Source organism: Dromiciops gliroides, chromosome 4 (assembly GCF_019393635.1).
Source record: "Dromiciops gliroides isolate mDroGli1 chromosome 4, mDroGli1.pri, whole genome shotgun sequence".
Lineage (NCBI taxonomy): Eukaryota > Metazoa > Chordata > Mammalia > Microbiotheria > Microbiotheriidae > Dromiciops > Dromiciops gliroides.
Window position 1 is genome coordinate 449,133,256 of NC_057864.1, and position 27,689 is coordinate 449,160,944.

General features: G+C 42.5%; 1 protein-coding gene across 1 annotated transcript in view; it reads left to right on the forward strand.

Moving 5' to 3' along the window:
• Positions 1 to 7,071: 7,071 nt before the first annotated feature.
• The window catches only part of LOC122755230, a 124,451-nt gene continuing 103,833 nt past the window's right edge, over positions 7,072 to 27,689 (forward strand). The window contains exons 1-2 of the mRNA XM_044003553.1: positions 7,072 to 7,207; positions 7,528 to 7,788. Of these exons, the coding sequence (XP_043859488.1) occupies positions 7,161 to 7,207; positions 7,528 to 7,788 (308 nt within the window). The 5' untranslated portion in view covers positions 7,072 to 7,160. The remainder of the gene's footprint in view (positions 7,208 to 7,527; positions 7,789 to 27,689) is intronic.

Consider the following 27,689-nt stretch of genomic DNA (forward strand, 5'->3'; position numbering starts at 1 on the left):
TTTTTTCTCCCAAGCTCTCACCAACTCTACCCCTTCACACAGGCATGGAAAATTGAGTAATCAATCTCTGCTAATGAGGAGAATCTTTAAAAATGGGTTTTGAGGCCTTGGTTACACTAAAAAGTGATTCTGAGAACTGAAAATATTCTAAATGTGATCTGGAGAGTGCACAGTGATTGTATCCTCCTTTCTGCATATTAGGCTTCTGTTAATGAAGTCCAAGATCTAATCCTAGACCAGGTGTTTATAAGCCCTAGACAAGGTGGAAAATTGTGCCTGTTGTGTGGTGGCTTGAAGTTTTGAAGTTTTGGTAAGCCTTGCGAAAGTTTTGTGCCTTAGCTACAATTGTGGCCAAAATGAAAAATCATAGTTCATATTTAGAAACCAGTTTTTGGTTTACAAAGGAGTAAGTGTGGTACTTTGGAAAGAGGGCTGGATTTGAAATAAAAGTACCTGGGTTCAGGGGTGTGTAGGGAGTTCAAGGAGGACTAGCAACTCTAGTGTGACTTGCAGAACCTTTTTCAGGACTGCTCATCTACCTTTGGTGTCTAGTATCCATCTCTCACCTGTGGCTCTGAGAAGCTGTAGCATATAGAGTGGCCACACCTCAGTAAACAGTCTCAGGAGGTGGGACAAACCAGGTTGAGGGTAACCAACTGGCTTCAAGCCCTTTGGTGAGTTGCAGGGGGTATCCACCCCAAGAATATATAGACTTCCCCTGGTGGAATGGGCAAGTGAGAACAATTTGTTCCAATGGCCATGAATGCAGCTGAATCAGGCACTGGGAAGCACTTGGACAGACATCAAAGATGCCAAGACCATCCACTGCATTCTAGGCCACTGTCAGTCATGCTTACTTTTGTCTTGCCGCTGGACTTTGATGATTATGATGCTATGGAAGCACTTGCCCCACAACAACTCTGTGGGGTAGACAGTGCAATATTATTATTCCTAGTTTGTAAAGGAGAAAACAAAGTGAGGCTAAATGACTTTTCCACTGTCTCACATGCCACTAAATTGTAGAACTGGAACTCACAAGAACTTGCAGGGGCCTTAAGGGTTCTTTTACAAATAAGATCTATCACATTTTAAGTTCATTCAAATTGTTGGTTTTTTTTTTAATTTTTTTTTTTTTTAGTGAGGCAATTGGGGTTAAGTGACTTGCCCAGGGTCACACAGCTAGTAAGTGTTAAGTGTCTGAGGTCGGATTTGAACTCAGGTACTCCTGACTCCAGGGCCAGTGCTCTATCCATTGCGCCACCTAGCTGCCCCTCAAATTGTTTTTTTTATAAGTATAGAAGCATAGGGGAAAGTGCTTACCCCAAGGTTTTAATAAATCTCACTCTTCCTCTCTCCCATTAGGTTCAAGACAACAAATTTTACAAATGAGGAAACTAAGGCTCAAAGAGAAGCCTTAACAACAGTAATACAAGCAGTAAATATCAGAGGAAGGATTTGAACTCAGGTTTTGTGTATCTCTAAGCTTAATATTCTATTCACCATCCACCATGCTACCTAGATCCCAAAATTTCCATTCCCATTTTCCATTTCCAGGCTTGTTCTTCAAGGCTTCCCTTGCTTTCTCCAAGTCTCAGCTAAAGTCCCACTTTCTGCAAGAAGCTTTTCCTATGAGACTACCCATAATTTATCAAATCTCTTTTTTGTACATAATTGAGAGTAGGGATTTTTTTGGGTCTTTCATTGTATTCCTAGCACTTAGCACAGTGCCTGGTATGCAGTAGGCCATCTCTCTGTAACACATGCTATATAAAAATAAATACCAGGGGCAGCTAGGTGGTGCAGTGGTTAAAGCACCAGCCCTGGATTCAGGAGGACCTGAGTTCAAATCCGGCCTCAGACCCTTGACACTTACTAGCTGTGTAACCCTGGGCAAGTCACTTAACCCCAATTGCCTCACAAAAAGAAAACAAACAAACAAAAAAATAAATACCTACTTACCAAAGAGAACATACTTTCTGGCATTAAAAGTATTTGATTTTATAAAAACAAATATGAAAAAATGTCTCTTACAACACTTTGTGAATTGGACTCTCAGAAGAACTCTGCCTAATATGTTCATTTGGTTTGTAATTCTGAGCCTAGTAGGAGAGAGGAAGAGTGAGATTTATTAAAACCTTGGCATGCACACTTTTCCTATGCTTCTATACTTACAAAACCCAATTTGAATTAACTTAAAATGTAATAGTCCTCATCTGTTACTAAAATTAAGATATTTTGTACTTATTCTTTTTGGAGGGTTGGGTGGGGGAATTCTGATTCTGTGGCAAAGCCAGATATTTGCAGAGATTTGATGAGCAGGTGGTGGATAAAGCACCGGCCCTGGATTCAGGAGTACCTGAGTTCAAATCTGGCCTCAGACACTTGACACTTACTAGCTGTATGACCCTGGGCAAGTCACTTAACCCTTATTGCCCCGCAAAAAGAAAAAAGAAAGATACTGACAGAGCTCACAAATTTTGGGCTCAGAGTATGGAACTCCCCCAGGATAAAGAGAGTTCGGCAAAACTTTATAACATGTTGTATTTATTTTAATACCCCCAAAATTGCCACACATAGTTATTTTTGAGAGAGATAGGGATTTCATTGGTGAAGGGTACTCCTTGGTGATGGAACTCCCTTTACTAATCCAGTTATCCTTAATTAACAGTCTTAGAGAATGACCTAGGGCACTGAAAAGTTCAATGACTCACCCAGGCATCCAAGTCTTCTGGGATCTGAGGCCTAGCATTGACATTCACTCACAAAGCTCCATATCTCATGCTGTGTTGAGCATCAGGGTTCTCTCCAACAATGCTGTCAAACTCCAATAGAAACAGATCCCTTCTGGTCACCTACTGACTTAGAAAGCCACAAATTCACATTATCTCTGTTGGATTGTATTTTTATTTATTTTGTCAAACATTTTCCAATTATATTTTAAGCTGGTTCTGGCTCTTGGGAATTTTGAGTGCTGCTAGAGGCCCAGAAGTCAGATGCTTCTGCTGTAGATCCCAGTGTACAATTCACCTCCAATATGATCCTTTTAGCTGTCTCACCTCTGGCATAGACATTGCCCCTCCTCACCCCTACTTGTATATATTTTTTGTGTGTTTTTGGGGCAATGAGGGCTAAGTGACTTTCCCAGGGTCACACAGCTAGTAAGTGTCAAGTGTCTGAGGCAAGATTTGAACTCAGGAACTCCTGAATCCAGGGCCAGTGATTTATCCACTGAGCCACCTAGCTGCCCCCATACTTGTACTTATTTTAATATCCTGCACACTTTGCTAGAGCTTTCAGCTTACTTTTCTCTCTTCTTTTAGTACCCTCATGTGCATATAGCCTCCTTGTAACACTGATTGATTAATTGAATGGATGAAAGCTCAGTCTCTGCTTATTTTACTCTGTTCTGTGCCTCCCTAGAGCTTGAATGGTACATTAAGGGGGTCAGCTATTAGCAGACAGGGATGTCCTTCAGCAAGCAGACCAGTTAAATTTTTGTAACAGCTGTTGCCCATGCCTGGAATGTTTCCCCTCCTTATCTCTGCAGGCCAGTGGGAAGAATTTCAGGAAGGGTCAACTACACTGCTCCCTTATCCCTAAAAGTCAGTCAGGAATCGTGTGTTAAGCAACTACTACATACCAGGGTACCTTGTGCTAAGCACTGGGGAGACAAAGAAAGGTAAAAGATAATCCCTGCTCTCGTGGAGTTCCTCATCTAATGGAGGAAATGACAAACTAAATACAGAATAAATAGAATATAATTGAAAGAGGGAAGTCACTAGAATTAAGAGGAATTGGGAAAGGCTTCCTGTAGAAGGTGGGATTTTAGCAGGGACTTGAAGGAGGCCAGGAGATAGAGATGAGGAGGGAGAGAATTCCAGGAAAGGGGCAGAACTAGTGGAAATGCCCAGGGAGGAGAGGCAGAGCTGTTTTATCTGTGGAACAGTCCAGAGATGAATGTCACTGGATCAAAGAGTACAGATTGGAGAGTAAGGTGCAAGAAGACTGGAAAAGTGAGAGATGGAGGTAGGACTGGGTTATGATGGGCTCTCGATGCCAGAGGATTTTGTATTTGATTCTGGAGGTGATGGGGAGCCACCAGAGTTTATTAAGTAGGTGGGATGGCATGGTCAGACATTTGCTTTAGGTAAATCACTTTGGTGGCTGAGTGAAGGATGGATTGGAGTGGGGAGAGCAGGGAAGATAGACCAGCCAGGAGGCTATTATAATAATCCAGGCATAGGGGGCAGCTAGATGGCGCAGTGGTTAAAGCGCCGGCCCTGGATTCAGGAGTACCTGAGTTCAAATCCGGCCTCAGACACTTGACACTTACTAGCTGTGTGACCCTGGGCAAGTCACTTAACCCCCATTGCCTCACTAAAAAAAAAAAAATAATAATCCAGGCATGAGGAGATGAGGGCCTAAACCAAGGTGGTAGCCGTGCCAAAGAGGAGGGGGAATATTCAAGAGACGTTGCAACGGTCAAAGCGACAGCCCTAATAGCAGGTTGAATATGGGTAGTGAGAGATAATGAAGAGACAAGGATAACATCTAGGTTGCAAGTCTGATGGACTAGGAGGATGGTGGTGCCCTCCACTGTAACAGGGAATTCAGTCTTGGACATGTTGTGGCAAAGCCAGATATTTGCAGAGATTTGATGAGCAGGTGGGAGCTTAAGCTGGCTACTGGACAACCAGTTTGAGATGTCTGAAAGGCAGTTAGAGATGCAAGATTGGAGGTCAGTAGAGAGGGTAGGGCTGGATGAATAAATCTGAGAATCATCAGCATAGAGGTGGTAATTGGATCCATCGGCAACTGATGAGATCACCAAGTGAAATAGTATATGCATAGAAGAGGGCCGAGGATGGAACCCTGTAGCACAAAAATAGATAGATAGATAGATAGATAGATAGATAGATAGATAGATAGATAGATAGATAGATAGATGGATGGATGGATGGATGGATGGATGGATGGATGGATGGATGGATGGATGGATGGATGGATGGATGGATGGATGGATGGATGGGTGGGTGGGTGGGTGGGTGGATGGATGGATGGATGGATGGATGGATGGATGGATGGATGGATGGATGGATGGATGGATGGATGGATCCTATGGTGTCATTAGATGAAGAGTTTTAAACCACTCAGTCCAATTTGACCAATTTACGGATGAGGGAACTGAGGCACACAAAGGTTAAATGACAAAGTTTTGATTACCACCACCCCCATAGGATAATAGTCAAATGTGACCCATGATAGTTCAATCTACTTCTTTTATTCATTAAAGGAACAATTAATTAATCATCTTTGTGTAGAATATTGTTTGTCCTGTGTTCCTGGTTTTGCCACTAACTAGTTCTATGGCCTTGGTTAAATCACTTTAAATCTCTGTTTCTTCATATGTAAAATGGGGGGGGGGGAGGGCAGGGCTGTGATTTGAGAAGATGAGTTCTCAGAACTGAGAATGCAGGCCTATCATTTGGTGACTGTACTTTCTGAAGCTCTTTTGATCTTTGAATCAGCTTCTCAATAGACTCAAAGTCCAGAGAAGATAGAAAAATATATAAAAGTTTGTTGAATGAATGTAATACGGTACCGTGAAAAAAATGCTGAATTTGGAATCAGATAACCTGGGTTCAATAACAGATATTACCTGAATGAGTATGGACCATTTGCTTAGCCTTCCTGAGCTCATTTGTAAAATGATGGGATTGGACTACAGGACTTCCACCATTTCTTCTAACTTAAAATCTTTGGTTCTCTCAATAAGAGCCTTAAAATATTTGTGTAGGTTTTATTTTGTCCATTTATTGAAATTTTAGATTTTAAATGTTTTCCTGGTTTAGATAGTGGTCAATCAGCTGTATGCTGCGCTAGTAGCATTTATGGTATATTCACTCGTGGGCTGGGATTTCACTTAGGACGTCCTGGGCTTAGATAACATCTTTGGCACTCATTAGTCATGTGACCATGAACATGTCATTTAACCTTTCTGAGATTCAGTTCCTGAGCTATCTATTTAGGGTCATGGGCCTCTTGAATAGCCTGAATATGGAAGTGGTTGCTTCCCTTGAGACCAACCTGCAAGTTCAAGGTGGGGATGGGGATGGGGATGGGGAAGGGGATGGGGAAGAAGATGGGGGTGGGGATGAGGATGGGGATGGGGAAGGGGATGGGGATGGGAATGGTGGTGGGGGTGGGGATGGGGAAGAAGATGGGGATGCGGAAAGTGGTGGGGGTGGGGATGAGGATGGGGATGGGGATGGGTGGAGAAGGGAATGGGGATGGAGAAGAGGATGGGGATGGGGATGGGGATGGTGGTGGGGGTGGGGATGAGGATGGGGATGGGAGACATGGGTAACCCAGGTTAGATTGTACATATTTAAAGTACTCTATAAAACTTTAAAGTGCTATATAAATGACAGCTATTATTAGTTTGTTATGAAAGATGAGAACTGGAGGAGAATTAGTAGTCAGGAGAAAGAGAATGAAGAGATTAGCAGGAAAAAAAAGGTTACAAGAATAAAGTAGTGAAAAGAGATAGATGGAAATAGAGAAGTGAAGGTCCTGAGAAAATAATGAAATAGAAAGCCTGAGATAAAAGATATGGGGGTGCCTGGCTCAGAGAAAGGGTGTGCGAGGGAAGAGGAATAGTTAAGGACCAACCTAGAGGAAGAGAAAGGAAGCTGGTGTTGAGAAAACCTTATTAGTGGTGTAGATATTGGAAGGAATGAGAAGTTATTGTAGATTTTTCCATGGAGGATTTGGGGCACTATATAGAAGAGAATACACAAGATGAGGAGATGTGGAGGGAGTAATTAAGAAAATTTAAACAGGGGAAGAGAAGAGGTAGCTATGAAAGGACAATCCGTCCCATGGCCGGTCACATTGGGAGACAGGGCTGTCTATGGTACAGATGAAGGTCCTTGATACTACCCAGAAACTGAGAGGAGAGAGCGGAGAGGGTATAAGGACAGTGGGTACCAGGAGGAGGATGTCACCGGCATTAGGTCCCCGGAAGGAGTGGCTTAGAACGGGCGATAAAGTGCCAGTACCACCAAGGGGAGGAAACAACCCCTGATGGTGACACATCCATATTGAAGCCCTCCCCCACACCCCCATGTCGGTGTCCTGGGGCAAAGACCCAGTACCTCATGCTAATCAGGGTTCAGGGAAGAAAATCTGGCATCTGCCCACACAGGTAAAACCGAACCTTCCAAGATTAAAAAAAAAAAAAGTCATGGAGATGGATAGTTGGGGAGGGGGAGTGTTAAGGAGGTTGAGTGGTACTAAAAATGGGAGGTAACGTGTTTGGGGGATGAAGTGAGGTAGGAGCGGTCTCGAGGAAATAGGGAGGGGGCAGGGAGCTAGGTCTGGGCGGGGCAGGTGCTAGAGGGAGGGCTGAGTGAAGCTCAGGCTGGGCTGTCCCGGGCTGCGCTGGTGGGAGCCCAGGCTTCTTGTCACTGGGAGCGCTGAGGATTCTCTCCTGCCTTTGGCACTGCCTGGGAACCGCCCGCGCAGGCAAGAGGACAGAAGCGACCTGGCGTCCCCGTCCATGAAGAGGCCGAACAGAGCAGCCTGCTGCTGCTGCTGCCGGGCATCCCGCCGGGTGCACTATGCTCCCTACAGCCCGGGGGACGCTGCCCAGGCAGCGGCCCCAGCATCGCACCCGCTGCGAGAGCGGGAGCGGGAGGTGAGAGCCCACGACTGGAGCTGGGCGGCGGCCGCCGAGGAGGAAGAGGAGGCGGCGGTGGCTTTGGCAGCGGCCGCGCCGCGGAAAAGGTGAGAGCCGCGGGCACGTGGCAAAGGAAGGCCAAGAGGCCCGGGTGCCCGAGAGTAGGGCGATGGTGCTAGGCTTGGGCAGGGATGGCGAGCAGACTCCCCGCCCGGGGTGGGGATGGGGCGCGCAGATTTGGAAGCGCCCAGGGAGAGAGGATGAGAGAACGGGTGGGTGATGCGAGCTGAGGAGGAGCCTTGGGGAGATGCTGAGCGTAGGGGATCAGCAGGCTGGGGGAGTCAGAGGAGATGGATGTAAGGGGAAGGGGGGGGGGCTTGGGCAGGATTTGACCCAGGGCAAGATGAGCCTTCCTCTTCAACCTTTAGCTGCTGAGACTGGCCGGAGGGCCAAGGTTGAGGTTGAACAGAACCATGGAAGGATGCCCGGGGAAAAGACTGGCAGGGACGGTGGGGCACGTGGGATGGAGGCACAGAGACTCAATGTAAAAGATCGAAAATGTATGAGTGGAGAGAGTTGGAAGAGTGTGGCTTTCTCTTGCTCCCCTTCCCTTTTGGAATTTCTCATTGGGATGGCTGGAATGGGAACAATAGCCCCTCTTGGGTACCGAGAGTATGTATGAAGAAGAGCAAATTGAGCTAGTGCCAAAACTAGTCCGAGTCTGCTATAGCTGGTGGGAAGGCTGGTGCACAGTACGCACCAGCTAATCCTAACGCTTCTGTTGCTCTTTGTTCAAGCATGGGCTCTTATTAGGCGGATCCCCTCTGCGGGCACCGGCTGGGGTTCAAAGAAGAGATGAATTGCTTGTAGGGATTATTGCCTCTTGCTCAGTAAGCATTTCCGTTTATAATAAGAAATGCTACCTATTCCCGTTAATCAACAGGGATAATTGACTTCTAGGCCCAGCTCCACTAATTAACTAACTATGCAAGCTTGGACAAGTCACTTTCTTCATCTTGAAAAGTAAAGGGTTGGACTAGATCATTTCAATTGTCTTTTCCAGATCTAAATCTCTATGACTAAACATTGATTAGACACCCTGTCTCAGCCCTTTGACCTTTAAATAAACTGTGCAGCCCAATGGATCCCAATACCCTGGACTCTATCCCTTCCCTCAGACTTTTAAACTGTCATTGATGTCTTTTTTTGAATCAGAAGAGCAGAGACCCTTGATAAAACCTATATGTATATTTTAAAACCTTTCAGTTTGTTGCTAAGGAAGTATTAAGTGAAGCAAATGAGCTCTTTTTAACAAATGTACCCAGTATACTTGCTGAGATATCTTTTTTGCTTAATGTTTTCATAAATTCCAAATTCTCCAAGTGAATTGTGATTGAAACAAAAAAGTTAGTTAATACGTTGAAATGTGTGTGCATATATGCATGTACATATACACATATGCACACATATATACACATATGATTAGTTACTGAAACCTTTTTTTAAAACCTCAGGAAACCGAGAGGTTCAAATGCCATGAACATCATTAAAGGCTGTTTGTTACCCTGCCCTTTATTTAAGGTGAGTAACCAGAAATATGCAGTTTGCCAGTTATTTTTTTCTCTCAATCACGAACAATTTTTAAAGGAATTTGAAATTTTCATCTAACATGTATTAGGACATATTTCCTAGGACAATTTGGATTTTAAGGAAAAAGTAGATCAGCAACCAAGAAGGATATTTGAGCAAGTACACACATTTTTAAGGTTTTCTGAGTATGCTGGGAGACTTTTAATCTTGAAAGGAACACTTGGAGTATAATTTTAAAAGTTAGAATACAATAGATATAAGATTAAATAGGCAAAATTAGAAGAGAGAACACTGGCTTTAGAACTGATAATACTTCTATCTACCTGACCACCAAATAGCTTAGCTCAATGGGTGGGTAGAGCACAAAGCTCTTCATCTCAAGGTGGTGTGCCAACTTGGTGGTATGGCATTTTGGGGAGGCAGCGTTGAGCAGTGGGGTTAGTGTGGAATCTGGCATCAAGGGGTTCAAATTTGAGCTCTGCCACTGACTATCACTATGATCTTAGGCGTGTTTCCTCCTCTGCAAAATTTGGGGGATGGTACAGATGATCTCCAAGTTCTTTTTTCCTCTTAGCTCCTATAGTGGGAATTGGTGTGGTTTGATAGAAAGTATGATGGGTTTGGTATCAGGGTCCTGGGTTCAAATCCTTTCTCTGCCACTTACTCCCTGTGGAACTTTGGACAAATCACTGGCCATCAGTTTCCTCATCTATAAAAGGAGTGGGTAGTAGGGCAGCTAAGTGGCGCAGTGGATAGAGCACCGGCCCTGGAGTCAGGAGTACCTGAGTTTAAATCCGGCCTCAGACACTTAACACTTACTAGCTGTGTGACCCTGGCCAAGTCACTTAACCCCAAATGCCTCACTAAAAAAAAAAAAAAAAGGAGTGGGTAGTGCTGGACTAAGTGAATATTGAGCTGTATTAAAGTATTTCTGACATCTCTTCCGATTCTAAATCTCTGATTCTTTGTACTAGTTTAATTTTAAATATTTTAAATACTTTTGGTAGAAAATTACATGGCTGAGTCATGCCATCACCTATGAATCTTATATTCTTCAAGGTGTCATTGAAAAACGAAGCAGGGCTTGAGATGACTATTTTTCCTTTCCTTAGAAATCACTTTTTCAGGGGCAGCTGGGTGGTGCAGTAGATAAAGCACTGGCCCTGGATTCAGGAGGACCTGAGTTCAAATCTGGCCTCAGATACTTGACACTTACTAGCTATGTGACCTTGGGGAAGTCACTTAACCCTCGTAGGCTGGTGGGGGGGGCGGGGGGGGGGTTAAAAAGAAGTCACTTTTTCCTACGGAATTAAAACATGTTACTACTTATGAAATAAAAATTAAAATCTATTTTCAAATGTTTATGAAATTGTTTAGTCATTTTTCAGTCATACTCAACTCTTTGTGACCCCATTTGGGGTTTCCTTGGCAAAGATATTGGAGTGATTTTCCATTTCCTTCTCCAGTTAATTTATCCTATGAGGAAACTGAAATAAACAAGGCTAAGTGACTTGTTCAGGGTCACACAGCTGGTAAGTATCTGAGTTCAGATTTAAATTCAAGATGATTCTTCCTTACCCCCGCCTGGTGCTCTATGCATCATGGTGACACCTAGCTGCCCCTATATGTATGAAATACACATGCACTCATCTCCTGCACACACATATACACACACAGAGAGGTTGGTTAACATGATGATTGATTCCTAGAGCTAAATAGGAACTTTAAAAAATCATCTAGGAGTCCAACTCTCATTTTATAGATGAGGAAACTAAGATAAACAGAGATGAATTCTTCAGGGTCACACCAGTAGTAAATGGTAGAGCTAGAACTAGAATTCAATTAATGACCGAACATTTATTAAGCGCTTACTGTATGCCTGGTGTTCTGACTTTAAATCCAGTCAGTCATTTTACAGCTGAAGAAACTGAGGCAGAGATTGAGTGACTTGCCCAGGGTCACACAGCTAGTAAGTATCTGAGGCTAAATTTGAACTCAAGTCTTCCTGATTCCTGGCCCAGGGCTTTATGCACTCTGGTGTCACCTAGCTGCTTTAGGAGTAATTCCTTAAACATTAAAAGGCATGCACTATTAATGCCTTTTTGTATTTTGGTCACATAATGAATTTTTAATGTCCTGTGCACATTTCTGATTACCTATTTCCACTGAAAGGTAGATTAACAGTCCTCATTGAAATCTGCAAAACTTTAATTTATGAATTTCTTGTGATGTCACTAAAAGGCATTAATAACATAAAATGCGGCTAATAATAGCACCTACCTCAGGGTTGTTTTGAGGATCAAATGAAATATCTGTATAAATCTTAGGACAGTGCCTGACTCATAATAGGCACTTAGAAAATGTTCATCTCCTTTCTTCTTTCCTTCTTGAATACCTAAATCTAGTCTTTTAAAATGTTAACTCCTATAATAAAAGGACAAGCCGTGCAGAAGAACCATACTAACAGATTATTTAAAAAAATAATTTACATGAATCTTGTGAATGGATCATCTGATGTTTATAAGGACCAAGTTTACTTTTCTATTTTTCAGGCTAGCATTAAAATCTCATTCCATTTCCTAAACATGTAACAGCTGACAGCCCAGCAGTCTCCTGGGTGTAAGCGTAGGAGTAAAAATTTGACCTGAATAATCCACAAATTCACACTATGGGGGAGGGGAGGTGTCAAAGATTTTCCATCCTTTGAAACGCTCCTTGATCTTCCCTGTGCCATGAATTGAGAAGTCATGCTGCTGAGAGGAGCTGCCCATAGGAACCTCCATTGTACAGGCGACTCAAACTGGATCAGGTGGGAACTGAAAGTCCATTTCTGGCCTCTAACCAGAACCATATGTAGAATCAGAGAAGGTGAGGTCCTGCAGAAGGACCTCAGGGATCACCTAGTTCACCCAGCCTTCTCCTCTTACTAAGGAGGGTACTAAAGTCCAGAGAGGTAAATTAACCAACCCAGGCTCACTCAGCTAATTAGTTGTTAGGAGGGTGAGCACTGAGACTTGATATGCCTTCTAAATATTTGTTCGGTGCCATCTTACTGATTGTTGCTTATTGATTTGGGCATGTGGGTGCCCCAGAAGGGGTATTACCAAATTTCATAGTTATTCATCTTTACCAGTTTTTCATCTTTGAGAATATTTCCTTTTCTCCCCATTTTGTTCCTAAGGTGGAAATGAGAGAAAATCTATCTCCCTCCCTTCTTTTCAAAGCTAGGGCTCTATTGTTGTACATACCATTGCATTGACTGCCAGACTCGTTTTCATTCTGCTGAACTGCCTTTTTTGGGTTTCTTTGTTACTATGGCTCGCTCACTAGCTGGAGCAGTGTGGGAGGATATGTTCAGAAATGAAGGTGATGTGCAAAACAAAAGATATCAATGAAAATGTTTTTAATTTAAACTGGATTTCTTTTTCATCTTCTTTTTTTAAGTTTGAGGAAAATGTCATGGTTGTGAATTAGCTCCATCCATCTCAAAAGGTCACCAGCTCTTGAATATTGAGTTTTATTACTTAAAACTAGATTTCTTTGGACTGGTCTTTAAACTTAAGTGGTTAAAAAAAAGAAACCTCTTGAAGGTCAATGCAGGGAAATTCATGTGAAATAAAAGGGCAGATTCAGAAAGCGTATAACAACCCCGTTCTCTCGTAACCCTGAAAATGAAGTGTTGGGTATCCTCTTTGCCCATTCACCATGGAAGTTCAAGCCAATAGTCATTATGGGAGCATGTGAAAAGGTAGAAGAATGCTATATTTTCAGGTTAGTGAGAGAATGAGGGCTTTGCATTCAGGACAGAATCTGGGACAACGTCCAGACAAGAGACAAAGAATTACAGAAAACCGTTAGGTGCACGTGTACACACACACACACACACACACACACACACACACACAGACACGCGCGCGCTCGAGACCAGGCATGTGTGTACAAGAACACTTGCACAAATAATTATAGGATACCTTCTTCCAGCGCAGGGGAGCAGAACCAGAGAAAAAGACAAGCAAAAATGATCACAGTAAATTTTGTTGCACATAGGATGCAGACAGAAGCGATAACATGTTTTAGCAACATCCTAATTACCAAAAATATTGTTGCATACTCCATCTGCTGAAGTCCATATTGCTAGGTAAACCTTAACTCCAAAACCTCAAACCACTCTACTTTAAATTCATACCCTTAATATTAATGAGAAAGATCTTTCTCAGCTGAATTTATTTTTAGAAGGAAACAAAAAAATGACCTTGCTAGTGATTAAGTGGACTTTTTTTTTTAAGAATATGCCTAGCATGATGGGCAGAATGATTTAATGACACAGAGCTGCTTCTCATTCCTTTAATTTCATCATAGGGGGGGCTAGATGGTGCAGTGGATAAAGCACCGTCCCTGGAGTCAGGAGTACCTGAGTTCAAATCCGGCCTCCGACACTTAACACTTATAAGCTGTGTGACCCTGGGCAAGTCACTTAACCCCAATTGCCTCACTAAAAAAAAAAATTCATCATAAATTCAATTCAATTTAATTGAGCAACTATACGTTGTGTTCATTTGGGGCTATTAGGTGCCAAGCACTTGCTTACTTCTGGAAATACAAAGACAAAAATAAAATACGTATATGCCCTTGAGGAGTTTACATTCTTGGGGGGGGGAATATGTAAATATGTTGTATATACATATGTGTATATGTCTGTTCATATGTGTGTGTTTGTGTATATCTGTCAAGGGCAGCTAGATGGCACAGTAGATAGAGTGCTGGGCTTAGACTCATCTTCCTGAGTTCAAATCTGGCCTCAGACACTTACTAGCTGTGTGACCCTGGGCAAGTCACTTAACCCTGTTTGCCTCTGTTTCCTCATCTGTAAAAGAGCTGGAGAAGGAAATGGCAAATAACACCACTACCTTTGGCAAGAAAATTGCAAGCAGGGTCATGGAGAGTTGGGCACAACTGAACAACCACAAATCTATTGATATATTCAGCCTTAGTCTTTCCCTTGAACTCTAGACCTGCCTTACCAATTGTCTTCAGACATTTTGAACTGAATGTCTTTATCTCAAACTCAATACGTTCAAAATGAATTAATTACTCTTTCCCCATCACCCACCAATCTTCTGAACTTTTCTATTTCCATCAAAGACACCCTCATCCTTCTGGTTACCCAGAATTGCTACCTTGGAATCATCCCAGCCCCACTCTCTCTCACCCCAATTATCCAGTTAGTGGCCAAGTCTTGTTGACTAGACCTCTAGCGTCTCTTGTATCCCTTCCCTTCTCTCTACCTACACCACACCTACGCCTAGTTCAAGCCCCCATCAGCTTTCACCTGGAGTATTTCAGTAGCCTCCTAACTGGTTTTCTTTCTCAAGTCTTTCCTTTCTCCAGTCTGTCCTCCAAAGTGATTTTCATAAAGCATAGGTCTGATTGTATTCCTCCCCAACTCAATAAGTGAAAGTGGCTCTCTACCTCTAGGGTCAAGCACAAACTCTTCCTTTTGGCATTTAAAGTCCTTCATTGTTTGACTCCAGTTTCACTTTTCAGCCTTATTACACATCACTCCTCTTCAAGTGTTTTATAGTTCAGCCAAATGGGGTTTCTTGCTCTTCTTCATAGGGGACTCTCCAGCTTCCATATCTATCTCTTGGCTCTGAACATTTTCTTTGGCTGTCCCCATGCTTGAAACACCCTCCCTCCTCTACTCTGGCTTCCATGAAGTCCCAACTAAAATTCCATCTTCTACAGGAAGCCTTTCCCAACCCTTCTTAATTCTAGGGCCTTCCCTCTTTTCATTGTTTTTTGTTTATCCTCTATATAGCTTGTCTGTTTCCTTATCGTCTCCCCCACTAGATTGGAAGCTCCTGGAGGTCAGGGACTATCTACTTTCTTTTGTATCCCCAGTGCTTAGCACAGTGCCTGACACAGAATAGGTGTTTAACAAATTTTTATTGACAGATTATGACCTGTCTCTCAGGGCTCTAGATTATCCTAAAGGGGTTGGGTGATTTCTTTCTCTACAGCCATCAGCTTGAGACCACACCAGCTATATTCTCCCCACTTTGAGGTACCTATGGTTTCTTTTTTCTTTTTCTTTTGGTGAGGCAATTGGGATTAAGTGACTTGCCCAGGGTCACACAGCTAGTAAGTGTTAAGTGTCTGAGGCCGGATTTGAACTCAGGTACTCCTGAATCCAGGGTGGGTGCTTTATTCACTGCGCCATCTAGCTGCCCATACCTATGGTTTCATACAGAGGGAGAATTACTTGGCAGATAGGACAGAGTACAAAGATTTCCTCCCGATACTTGTGGGGCATGATCCCCTCATATGTAAAGAAAGGATGGAAGCATAGAGAGTGTCCCACCTGTATGTAGTGGGAAGTCCCCTCAATAGGTGGCCTCCTCCCCCAGGTGAGGGTGATACTGTGGCTATAGATAATAGCACCCAAATATAAATAATAGCACCCAAATTTGTTCTGACTATATTCATCAAGCACCTGAACCCCATCATGACCCAGGATCCTGACAAGGAGTTCAGCATATCTTTTTTTTTGGGGGGGGGTGAGGCAGTTGGGGTTAAGTGACTTGCCCAGGGTCACACAGCTAGTAAGTGTCAAGTGTCTGAGGCCGGATTTGAACTCAGGTACTCCTGACTCCAGGGCCAGTGCTCTATCCACTGTGCCACCTAGCTGCCCCCCAGCATATCTTTTTAAGGAGTTCTATACAGTACAAGAATTCAGAACACTTCCATCACTTTCAGCGATCCAGAAGAAAGATCTGCCTGTTTAGGCCAGTGTTAACATTTGTTAAAACTGTTCAATAGGTGAAAATTTAGACAAGCAAAAAAACCCCCCAAACCTGGGAATTTAAAGTTTAGAGGCACATGAAACCAGAAACACGTCCACAGGTACAGCTAGGTTTGGTAGTTTTTACCCTTCTAGAGAACTTTGCTTTCAAAGATGACTCCTTAAAGGCAGCATGGCATTGGACTTGAAGCAATAATAATAATAATAACAATAATAACAAAAACAATAATAATAGGCATTTACATAGCACTTTAAGTTTGCAAAATCCTTTATGTAAGTTAACTCATTTTATCCTCATAATAAGCCTATTAAGTAGATGTTTTAATCATTCTCATTTGACAGATAAGGAAACTGAGGCACAGAGAGACATTAAGTGACTAGCCCAGGGTCCCCCAACTGGGGAGTGTCTGAAGTAAGATTTGCACTAAATTCTTCCTGATTCAAAGTCCTTGGCTCTATCTACTTTGCCACATAACTGCCTCTGTAAACAAGAAAGTTGTTGTTCAGTTGTTTTACAGTTATGTCTGACTCTTTGTGACCCCTATTTGGGTGGGGGTTTTTGTTTGTTTGTTTTTTGGCAAAGATCCTGAAGTTGTTTGCCATTTCCTTCTCTAACTCATTCTAGAGATGTGGAAATTGAGGCAAATAGGGTTAAATGACTTGCCTAGGGTCACACAGCTAGTAAGTGTCTGAGGCCAGATTTGAACTCAAGAAGATGAGTCTTCCGGACTCCAGGATTGGCACTCTATCTGCTGTGTCACCTGGGGTCAAATCCTGCCTCAGACAATAGTTATGTGATCCTGAGCAAATCGCTTAATTCTTCTGTGTCTCACTTTCCTATCCTGTCGTTGCTCATCCTGCAAGTGATTTGGATTTAAGTGAGGCAGAGCTGTGCAAAGTCATCTGCCTCACTTTCTCCTCCAGAGTCATTGGAATACAGTGGCAAGACACGGGTCAGGAAGACTAGCCCTGGATGAAGTGGGAGACCATGGCCTTTTTAAGCTAAGGTCTTTCCCAGTCTCAGTTCATCTGAGACAATGGCCATTCACTAGTAAAAGGCTTGGTAAGAATTGAAAACGAGGGTGTTGGACTCAGGCTCCAAAGTCACTTTCAGCTCTAAACCTATGATCCTGTGGTTGACCTCCTTCCAGACAGATGCCAGTTCTAAAAATGGTTGCCTTTCAACTCTAGCTATGAGATTTTATTCTATTTTCATTTTTAAAATTGTATTTCTTTCTCTACAGTGTCATGGAAATGCCCATAAGTCAGTCAGTGATATCTTTTCCTAACATAGCTATAAAATAACTTATTGATCTTGGATTTGTCCAAATGTTTTGGATGTCATCCAGATGGTTATCAAAATTCACAAGGGTTTCATAGATTCTGCCGTCTAAGAGAGATGCTTCTGCTTTTCAGCTAGACAGCCGAGTATAGGTGTTTGGTAGCACCATCTTGAAATCAGCCTGAGGATTTACCCTAACCATGAGGAATCCCCAGAAGGAGGTCCAGGAAGGTGGGTGGTCTCATACTTATGATCACTCCAGGGGCAGCTAGGTGGCACAGTGGATAAAGCACCAGCCCTGGATTCAGGATGACCTGAGTTCAAATCCAGCCTTAGACACTTGACATTTACTAGCTGTGTGACCTTGGGCAAGTCACTTAACCCTCATTGTCCCACAATAAAACAAAAACAAAAAATGAAGGACTTATGATCACTCCACTGTCACACCTGTCTGGGAGGTGGTCCCCAGAACCCCTCACCAACCAAAGGCTCCCTGTATTCCTGCACAGAGTTAGTGTTTGATAAATGTTTGTTAACTGACTGTGTGACAATGGGCAAGTCACATAACCTTTTCTTTTTGTTTTCACATAACTTTTTCGAGGCTCAGTTTCCCCATCTGTAAAATTTGAGTGATCAAACCTGTAGTACCTATCTCATAGGGTTGTTGTAAGGCTCAAATGAGACTGGATATAATAGTCCTTTTCAAACCTCAAAGTACTCTATAAATATCAGGTATTATTATACTGCTCTCTAGTGCCTAACAATAAACCATTAAAAACCTGAGATATATGCTATTTTCAAGAAATAAGGTAAGAAAAAATGAAAAAATATCTGGGTCCTTTTCTACAGCTTAAACTGTGTGGTTGGTATTCCAATTCAGAGAAGGGGTTGGCAGCACAACCAACCAACAAAAACAAAAATCACCAGAGGGAGGCACCAGTGAGTTGTTTTGACACTTGTTTGTAGAAGAAAGGGTATTAAATAGCGTTGTGTCATACACTGCCTTGGGCTCTGCTGTGATTCACTAATCATTTTTCAAATCTCATACTAAAAGCTAGCATTGATAAAGTTGTTTAAGGTTTGCAAAGCACTCATGCATATCAGTGAATGGTGTATTAGACCTGGAGTTAAAAAGACCAGAGTTCAAATCCTGCCTCAGACACTTAGCTGTGTGTTACTTAACCTTTCCCGTCTCCAGTTTTTTCAGTGGGGATGGTGTTAATAGCATCTACCTCCCAGTCTTGTCCTGAGGATAAAGCGGGATTATATTTGCACAGCGCTTTTCATTTGGGGGTTTTCTTGTTAAAGATAATGGAATGGTTTGCCATTTCCTTCTTCAGCTCATTTGACAGATGAGGATATTGAGGCAAATAGGGTTAAGTGACTTGCCCAGGGTCACACAACTGGTAAGTATCTGAGACCATATTTGAACTCAGGGAGATGAGTCTTCTGAACTCCAGGCTCAGCATTCTATCCACTGCACCTCCCAGCTGCTCAGACATACTTTTAAGTTTAGTCTTAATTATTAACTCCTTCCTTAAGCCTAGACAATTAACAAAACAATGACTCAGGACCTGACTTGTACTATTTGCCAGTTTCAGGATTTAAGTGCTCACACTCTGCCTGTAGTACCTGCATCATGGGATTGTTGTGTGGATCAAGTGGAATAAAGCACAAGGTATCCCCAAAAGTCTTAATGCAGTTTTTAAGCTTCTGTGGCTTTTTACATTGTTTAAGTATAAATTAAGAGTTTAAGTTTTAGTGGCTTAAAACTGCACCAAGACTGGGGGCAGCTAGGTGGCGCAGTGGATAGAACATTGACCCTGGATTCAGGAGGACCTGAGTTCAAATCCAACCTCAGACACTTGACACTTACTAGCTGTGTGACCCTGGACAAGTCACTTAACCCCAATTGCCCCCCACACACACACACAATTAAAAACAAAAACAAAACAAAACCTGTCCCAAGACTTCTGGAACACCCTGTGTATAAAGCACTTCATTAACCTCAGAGCACTCTATAAATGTCAGCTAGTACCCTTTTTCCTTCCCTGGCATGGTCACATCTAGAATATTGCATGGAGTTCTGGGAGGTGCATTTTGGGAAGGAGCTGAAATGGTTCAAAGTGACTGGAAGCCAAGCTAAAGTGAGCCTGAGGCTAGTCAGAGAAGGCGGATCAGAACAAGAGGGGCTTCCATGCCATGTAATGTACAGTTAAAGGAAAGAATCACTTACCATTTGGGAGTCGATGTTCCTTTACCTTTAAAATGAGAGTGTTTGAACTAGACGGCCTCTAGGAGCACTTCCGGATTTAAACTCGTGATGCTATGAACTGAGATTTATGTTGGAAAAGGGAAGATATTTGCCATTATCCTGTGGCAGAGGGATTAGACTTAGGCATGGCTTCAGTCAGTCAGTCAGTCAGTCAGTCAACAAACAAGGATTTATTAAGTACCTACTATGTGCAAGGCCCTGTGCTAAATGCTGGGGATGAAAAGAAAGGCACAAACAGTCTGTTCCCTCAGGAAAGACAAACATAAGCAAACATACATGGACAAGAGATAATCCTGTATATTGGAGGCAATTTCAGAGGGAAAGGCACTAGCATTGCAGGGAAAGGCTTCTTGCAAAAGGTGGGATTTTAGCTGAGACCTGAAGGAGGGCAGGAGGTGGAGATGAAGAGGGGAAGTATTCCAGGAATGGGGGACAGCCAATGAAAACGCAAAGCATTGGGAAATGTAGAGTAATCTTGGAGACATATCAAGGAGGTCAGTGGCTCTGGACTATAGGGTAGTGTGTGAGGAGGGGAGGAACATATAAGAAGGCTGGAAAGGCAGGTAGGGGCCAGATATGAAGTGCTTTAAAAGTCAAACATGTTTTGCATTTGATCCTAAAGGTCATAGGGAGTCACTGGAGTTTACTGAATGGGAAAGAAAGGAGGTGGAGACAGTGAGGGCCAAGTCAAAATTATGTAATGTAAACTTGTAGTGGACCCAGTCAGCAGTTCTGTAATTCTTTTCCAGTTTGGGGGGGGGGCATTGGGGTTAAGTGACTTGCCCAGGGTCACACAGCTAGTAAGTGTCAAGCGTCTGAGGCTGGATTTGAACTCAGGTCCTCCTGACTCCTGGGCTGGTGCTCTATCCACTGTGCCACCTAGCTGCCCCTCTTTTCCAGCTTTCTATAGTGGCATGAAGAACAAAAGAAGTAGATGTTAGGAGTAATCCAGAGGTGGGCTTGGCAAGGCAAGATCAGCAATAGGATTAGGGATCAAAGGATTCAGGAGTTAATATCAAATTGAACTAATTCACTAAGGGGTACAGATGGGGATGGGAGAAAAATGTAGACTGTGCATGGGGTGATGGCTCAGGAAAGAACTGAGTGGTAGAAGCATTGAAGGTTATAGAGATCACAGAGAACAGGGTTAGAGGTTGTAAGGAATGAAAGTGGAATGGTGGAATGATAAACTATTATGATCAGATAGAGGAATTTCAGATTCATGAATTTGGAAGGGATACATTTGTAAATGACAGTAAGATTAAGTATATACCCATTTCTCTGTGTTGGTGAGGAATAGATTATGGGAAATAAGTAAATTGAAGAGCTGGAAAGTTAGGGTGTGTGAGGGTGCATATATATATATATGTCTATATCTATCTATCAATATCTGTCTATCTATCTATCTAATGTTGAATTCCCATAGTAGAAAGGTGGGAGTTGGGAAGGGGAGAAAGACCAGGAGCCAGGCACTGAACCTATTAAGGAAAAAAGAGAATGACCTTGGTGTTGGTAGGTAACAGCTACTAGAATCCTGATTGGATAATAAATATGGAGTGAATGAACCTCTAAGGATAGAGATCTCTGAGTGATGGTGGTAGAGGGAGAGTCTGGAAGTGCCAGTGGGGACTGAGTATTCAGATTCCCCCATCAGTGATTCTAGGTTATAATCGAAAGTACAACTGGGGCTAGAAATTGTGGCCAGGGATGCTGTGTCATCAGGAGAGGGCAGGGTCTCATCGAGTGCCAGAAGATGAAAGGAGGGAGAAACAGTTTCAGATGAAAATAAGTTTGTTGCCTATGGAACGGGCATTCCAAAGAGCACAGTAGAAGGAATAGGTAAATCTGAATTTGAATGTTGGTTGAGGGGGAGGGAATAAGAGAACAGGAAATGGGGGACAAAGAATAGGGTTTGTACAGTGACTTCTGGGGGTTCAGAATCCTTGGGAAGGAGTAAGTATGATGAGGAGGTAGTATGCTTACTGTAGAAGAATGAGTTTAATCAGATCATTGTCCCTGTGAATTAGGCAACCAATGTGGAGGTGAGGCAGGCCAGAGAGTGAAGCAGTACTAAAGAGTGAGTGTTCTCATGACTGAGGCTCCAGTAAGGGATTCACCAATTGTGAGTGTCTGGCCTCAGGGCAGAGTCAAGTTAGGATGCTAGGCGGCTGGTGTGCAGGTTCCAGGAGGCAGAACAAGAACCAATGAGTGGAAATTGTAGGGAAACTAATTTTAGTTCAGCATAAGGAAGGACTTCCTAACAATTAAAGCCAATAATCATAGGATGTGAGGTGATAAATTCCTGGGAACTGGAAATAGTCCTTTCAATTATGCTGTAGAGGACAGGATGGGTATCAGGAAGGGGTTGAATTGGATGACATAATGGAGTTCCCTTCATTACAAAGAACCCATGAATAAGTTAAGGTGTGCTTTTAACTTCTTACCTATGGGCAGATACTTGGGTCCCAGTTACCCATGACTTTTTTCTTTTTCTTCCTTCCTTCCTTCCTTCCTTCCTTCCTTCCTTCCTTCCTTCCTTCCTTCCTTCCTTCCTTCCTTCCTTCCTTCCTTTCTTTCTTTCTTTCTTTCTTTCTTTCTTTCTTTCTTTCTTTCTTTCTTTCTTTCTTTCTTTCTTTCTTTCTTTCTTTCTTTCTTTCTTTCTTTCTTTCTTTTTGGGGCAATGGGGGTTAAGTGACTTGCCCACAGTCACACAGCTAGTTTCAAGTGTCTGAGGCTGGATTTGAACTCAGGTACTCCTGAATCCAGGGCCAGTGCTTTATCCACTGTGCCACCTAGCTGCCCCGCCTTTTTCTTTTTAAGAATAAAAACAAGTTAATTGTGCATAAAATGGCAAATCTATTATGTATAACTTGCTATTTTAAATATATAATAAAATTATTATGTAATTTTTTAAACTTTTTTCTTCCCTACTCCTCGTCTAGAGATGGCTAATTAGACACAAATATCTGTGTCTGTGTGTGTATGTATGTGTATATATATATATACACATACATACATATATTCATACACATATACATGTATATACACACATATGTGTGTGTCTAAAATCATTCTATACATATTTTTTAATCAGTTCTTTGCCTGGATGCAGATAGTGTCTTCCTTCATAGGTCCTTTATTGTTAACTTTACTCATACCTTGTCCCCTCACCTATCCCTTTATCAGCTCAATTCTGTTGATGAATTACACATCCAAATCCTAAAACAAAGCTCACTCACAGGTCCTCAGCTTCCCTTTTTGGATATATGATCATGGTGGGGGGATATTTATATATGGCCCCTCCATGATGGACATGGACAAATGAGATGGAGACAGAATGGAACATACCCTTCTATTTACATTTTCACTCTAGGACCATGGAGGCAAGAGTTCATCAATCTTTCTGACTTGTTATTATCCTCTTTTTGTTGATCTCTAGGGCCCAAAGTAGAAGGAATATATTTGTATACATGCCACCTCATTGGTACCTGCTTTGTATAATAGAAGTGCTCATTGAAAATGTGGGGCATGGGATTTAACAATGGGCCAATAGAACTTACTATTTTAAGGGACCCTCTAGTGATCATTTTGTACTGCTTATATTTCCCCCCTAACTCACTGATGCAGTTATCAAGGTTTTCATGTCTTAGTTTGCTTCAATCAGGGTATAACTGTATATAAAAAATAATCCTGTACTAGTTCCCTTTGTTTGTGTTCGAGAAAGATCTAAGGCTTATGTAATATAGTCATAGTGACCAGAAGGAAGAAGGGGATAGATAGTCAAACTGTTTCCTGACTCAAACAGATCATATATTTAGTATTGTATTAAACTCCAGGCATCATATTTAAGGAAGAACACTGACTATCTGGAAACTAAGAGGGAGACCAGGATGCTAAGAGAACTGGAAATGGTGATGTTGATGATAGCAGCAAATGTTCCTATAGCACTTACCATGTGTCTGGCACTGTGCTAAGCACTTTACAATGATCTCATTGTATCATTACAACAACCCTGGAGGTGGGTGCTATTATTATCTCCATTTTACAAATGAGGAAACTGAGGCAAGCAGAAATTGAGTTATCCAGGGTCACCCATTTAGTAAATGTCTGAGGCCATCTTGATACTCAGGTCTTCCTCTCTCTATGCACTATGGTGCTACTTAGCAGCCATTGGAAGATCAGCTGGAAGAACGACTTGATGTTTACCTTTAAAATGAAGAGCCGACATGGGCAAAAAGAGATTCTCATTTTTCTCCTCTGCCTTTCTACAGTTTCTAGGTTTCCACTGCTTCTATATTCTGTTCTCTGGGACACAGATTAACTTGATGTAGGGGGAACCTTCCCCTCATTAGGGCTGCTTTGGAGGGCAGTGAACCTCATATGACTGGAGGTATTCATGGGGAGAATAGAAAAAACACTTTTTAGGGCTATGGTGGAAGAGAATTCTGTTCAACTGTGGGTTAGCTGGATGACCTTTTTTTTTTTTTTTTTGGGTGAGGCACTTGGGGTTAAGTCACTTGCCCAGGGTCACACAGCTAGTAAGTGTTAAGTGTCTGAGGTCAGATTTGAACTCAGGCCCTCCTGACTCCAGGGCTAGTGCTCTATCCACTGCGCCACCTAGCTGCCCCTGATGGATGACCTTCTAACTGTGATTCTGGGAAAAAGAAAACCTGCCAAAGTTGCCTCACCCTTGAACCCTTTGACCAGGTGCTCTGGGCCAGAATATGGAAGTGCTCAGGAGGGGTTGTCAGGATGCAGCTGTTGTTGAACTTGTGACAGGGTCAGAACTGCTCTTTGCTGTGCTCTGGGCCTGACATCTCAGGTAGTATACAGCACCACCTGATACATGACTTCCCCAGGGACACAAAGAACACAGGGCAACACAAATAGGCAAACAGGAAAAGTCACTCAGGAAATAGCAGGCCTCCTCCACCATTCTTTGCCCCCTCGCTGCCCCCACAGCTGTGCCTGAACCAGGCTGCTCTGCCATAAAGAGGTCTCACCTGGCTCTAATCCATCAGCAAGACAGTCTGCTCTGTAGTTTCAGTATAACAGCCAACTTAGGGACACAAGCTCAGACGTTCTCAACTCCACAAGCATTTATTAATTATGTGCAACTGTATGATAAGCACCAGGGATACAAAGGTAAGAAGTAAGACATGTTTATGAGAACAAGAGTCATTCCCCAACTGATTGATGGTTGAAGGGTATGAACCAACATTTTTCAAGGATAGAAAGTCAAGCTATTTATGGTCACATGAACAAAAGTGCTCCAAATCACTAGTGATTAGAGAATTGAAAATTAAGGCAACTCTGAGGCTCTACTTAATACCTATCAAATTGGCAAAGTTGACCAAAGAAAGAAAATGACAAATGTTGGCCGATCTGTGGGAAAACAAGAATACTGATGCACCTTTGATAGAACTGTGAATTGGTGCAGCCCTTTTAGAAAGCAAATTGAAGTTATACCCCCAAAGTTACTAAACTGTATACCCTTTAACCTAGACATACCACTCCTGGGCCTATACAACAAAGTGATCAAACAAAGAAGACAAGGTCTTATATGTACAAAAATATTTAGAGCTGCTTTTTTGGTAGCATTAATTCAAAACTAGAGGGTCCCCATCAATTGGGGAATGGCTGAGCAAATTATGATATATGAATATATTGGAATTTCATTGGATGAAGTGCATGGTTCCAGAGATACACAGGAATACTCATTTGAATTGATGCAAAATGCCAAGAGAACAACTTATACTAAATTATTAATGCTATTAAAATGAAGAGTTCTAAAATATTTAAGAACTCAGTCCAGAGAACTAATGATGACGAATGCTACCCACCTCATACTAGAAAGATGCTAGAGAAAGGATGGACTAATATGAAGGCTGAGAAACACATTTTTGGACATGGCCAATGTGGGAATTTATTATGCTCGACTATGCTTATATGATATAAAGGTTTTGTACTTATTTTTTAAAGTGGGGTGGGGAGGTAGGAGAAAGAAAAAAAACCAAAAAACCCACAAAAAATCCAAATGCTTGATAATTGGAAGAAATAAAAATTTATGCAGTCTTTTAAAAAAGCAAGATAGGGGACAGCTAAGTGGCGCAGTGGATAAAGCACTGTCCCTGGATTCAAGAGGACCTGAGTTCAAATCCAGACTTAGACACTTGACACTTACTAGCTGTGTGACCCTGGGAAAGTCACTTAACCCTTATTGCCCCCCCCAAAAGCAAGATAGTTCCTGGACAGCTCTGACCCCAAAGAGCTTATACTCTACTGGGGTTCTGGGTTACCCTACTTTAATATATTGCCTACAGCAGTTTCAGAGAGGGAAAAAATTGAGGAATGAATGAAAGAATTAATGAAAAGGCATTTATTAAGTTCCACATTCTAGACTCTGTGTTAAACAACAGGATACAAATACAAGAAAGCAACAGAACCTACCTTAAAGAAACTTACATTCTAATAGAGGGAAATATACATAGGGGAGTGGTGATCTGGAAAGTATCTTCTAGACTGGGAAGTCACAGGGACAGTGAATGGGACCATAAGGCAGTATGACATGCCTTTCCAGAAACAGTGGTAGTATTGATTTGATTACTGTTTCCAGAGTGAGAGGAAATTGTAATGTATTATATTTTACTGAGGCAGGAAAGATTATGGGAAGATGGCTGAGGGAAGCCATGTAGTTAGTTGACTAACTAGAGTGAGCTTTTTCCCCATCAGGACAGCAAGGCTACCTGTTGGAAGTTCCAAAAAAGAATAACTTAGTTTCTCCAAGATGTGGTTTCTGAAAGTCTGGTTGGTATTAAGGAAGGTACCAACGGTGCCTGGGGAGGAAGATGGACAAAAGGAAGGTGTCTATGTCTTTGCAGACGTGTCAGTTCTTCCGATATACTTGCAGAGGGATCAGGCACAGAGGATATGGGGGAGGAAAAGGGAAGGGAAAAGCCTTCAGAAGGGGTGAAATATCATAAAGGTTCTGGGCTCAGTCTCTAAACCAAAACTTGTACTAGCAGGTGGGATCCCTATAGTAAAGTCCCTGTTTCTCAGGATTCTAGTGGTTACCCTATAGATCTAGAAGTGTCTTTCTACTATTGCTCATGTGCCCCTATCTGGTCTCTGGTCTGGTTCTCTTTAATGTCAACAACCAGCTAACATCTCTCCAATATAATTAACTAATTAATATCAATTAGCTTTGCAAAGAAATACATATTGAAAAGGTTTAGTAAGAACTAAGCCACTATGGTTTCCTCTCCTCTGACCTTGAGGCCCACATCATTTCTTCTTCCTCCTCACTTAAAATCCACCAGGGAAGAGAAGTGGTGGTGGTGATAGTGGTGGTGGTGGTGGTGGTGGTGGTGGGGTGTGTGTGTGTGTGTGTGTGTGTGTGTGTGTGTGTGTGTGTGTGTGTGTGTGTGTGTGGTGTGTGTGTGTGAGAGAGAGAGAGAGAGAGAGAGAGAGAGAGAGAGAGAGTGCTCTTGTCTGTTTGAGTCTTTATCATGTATGCAGAGGAGCTGATTAAAAGCCTTTTTGTCACTGTGCATTAGGCAGACTGGAAATAGGGGATACCTGTGTATGCTCTCCAGTAGGGAGGGGAAGGACCCCTCTGTCATACATTTCCAGAAGCAGTCACACCAGGCCTCCACAGATTCATTGAACATGCTCTAAGAACTGGGCCCATATTGGCAATTACCTCAAGGGGTTGACATCTCTGACTCACCCTATTCATTTAGTTTCAAGACTTCCTTGCCTTCCCAAGGATTCTCTCTTCCTCTCTTGATTCTTGGACCCCTGGCATTCCTGGGTTAGATGGTGAGGAGGTGCCACAGGCCATGGAGAGCTGGGTCCTCATACCCCAATAGAAACGTAATTTTTGACTGACCCCAAAGTGCATAGGGTCTTTATAGTTTTCCCAGTCTCAGATCCACCTTTCCCCCCTTATCTTTGATGTAATGTTTCATTTAAAGTCATATCTACTAAGGACATTAGATTCCCAGGCAGAGAATACCTTGCTGAGCAGCCATTTAAGTACCTGTTCAAGCCCTTTCTA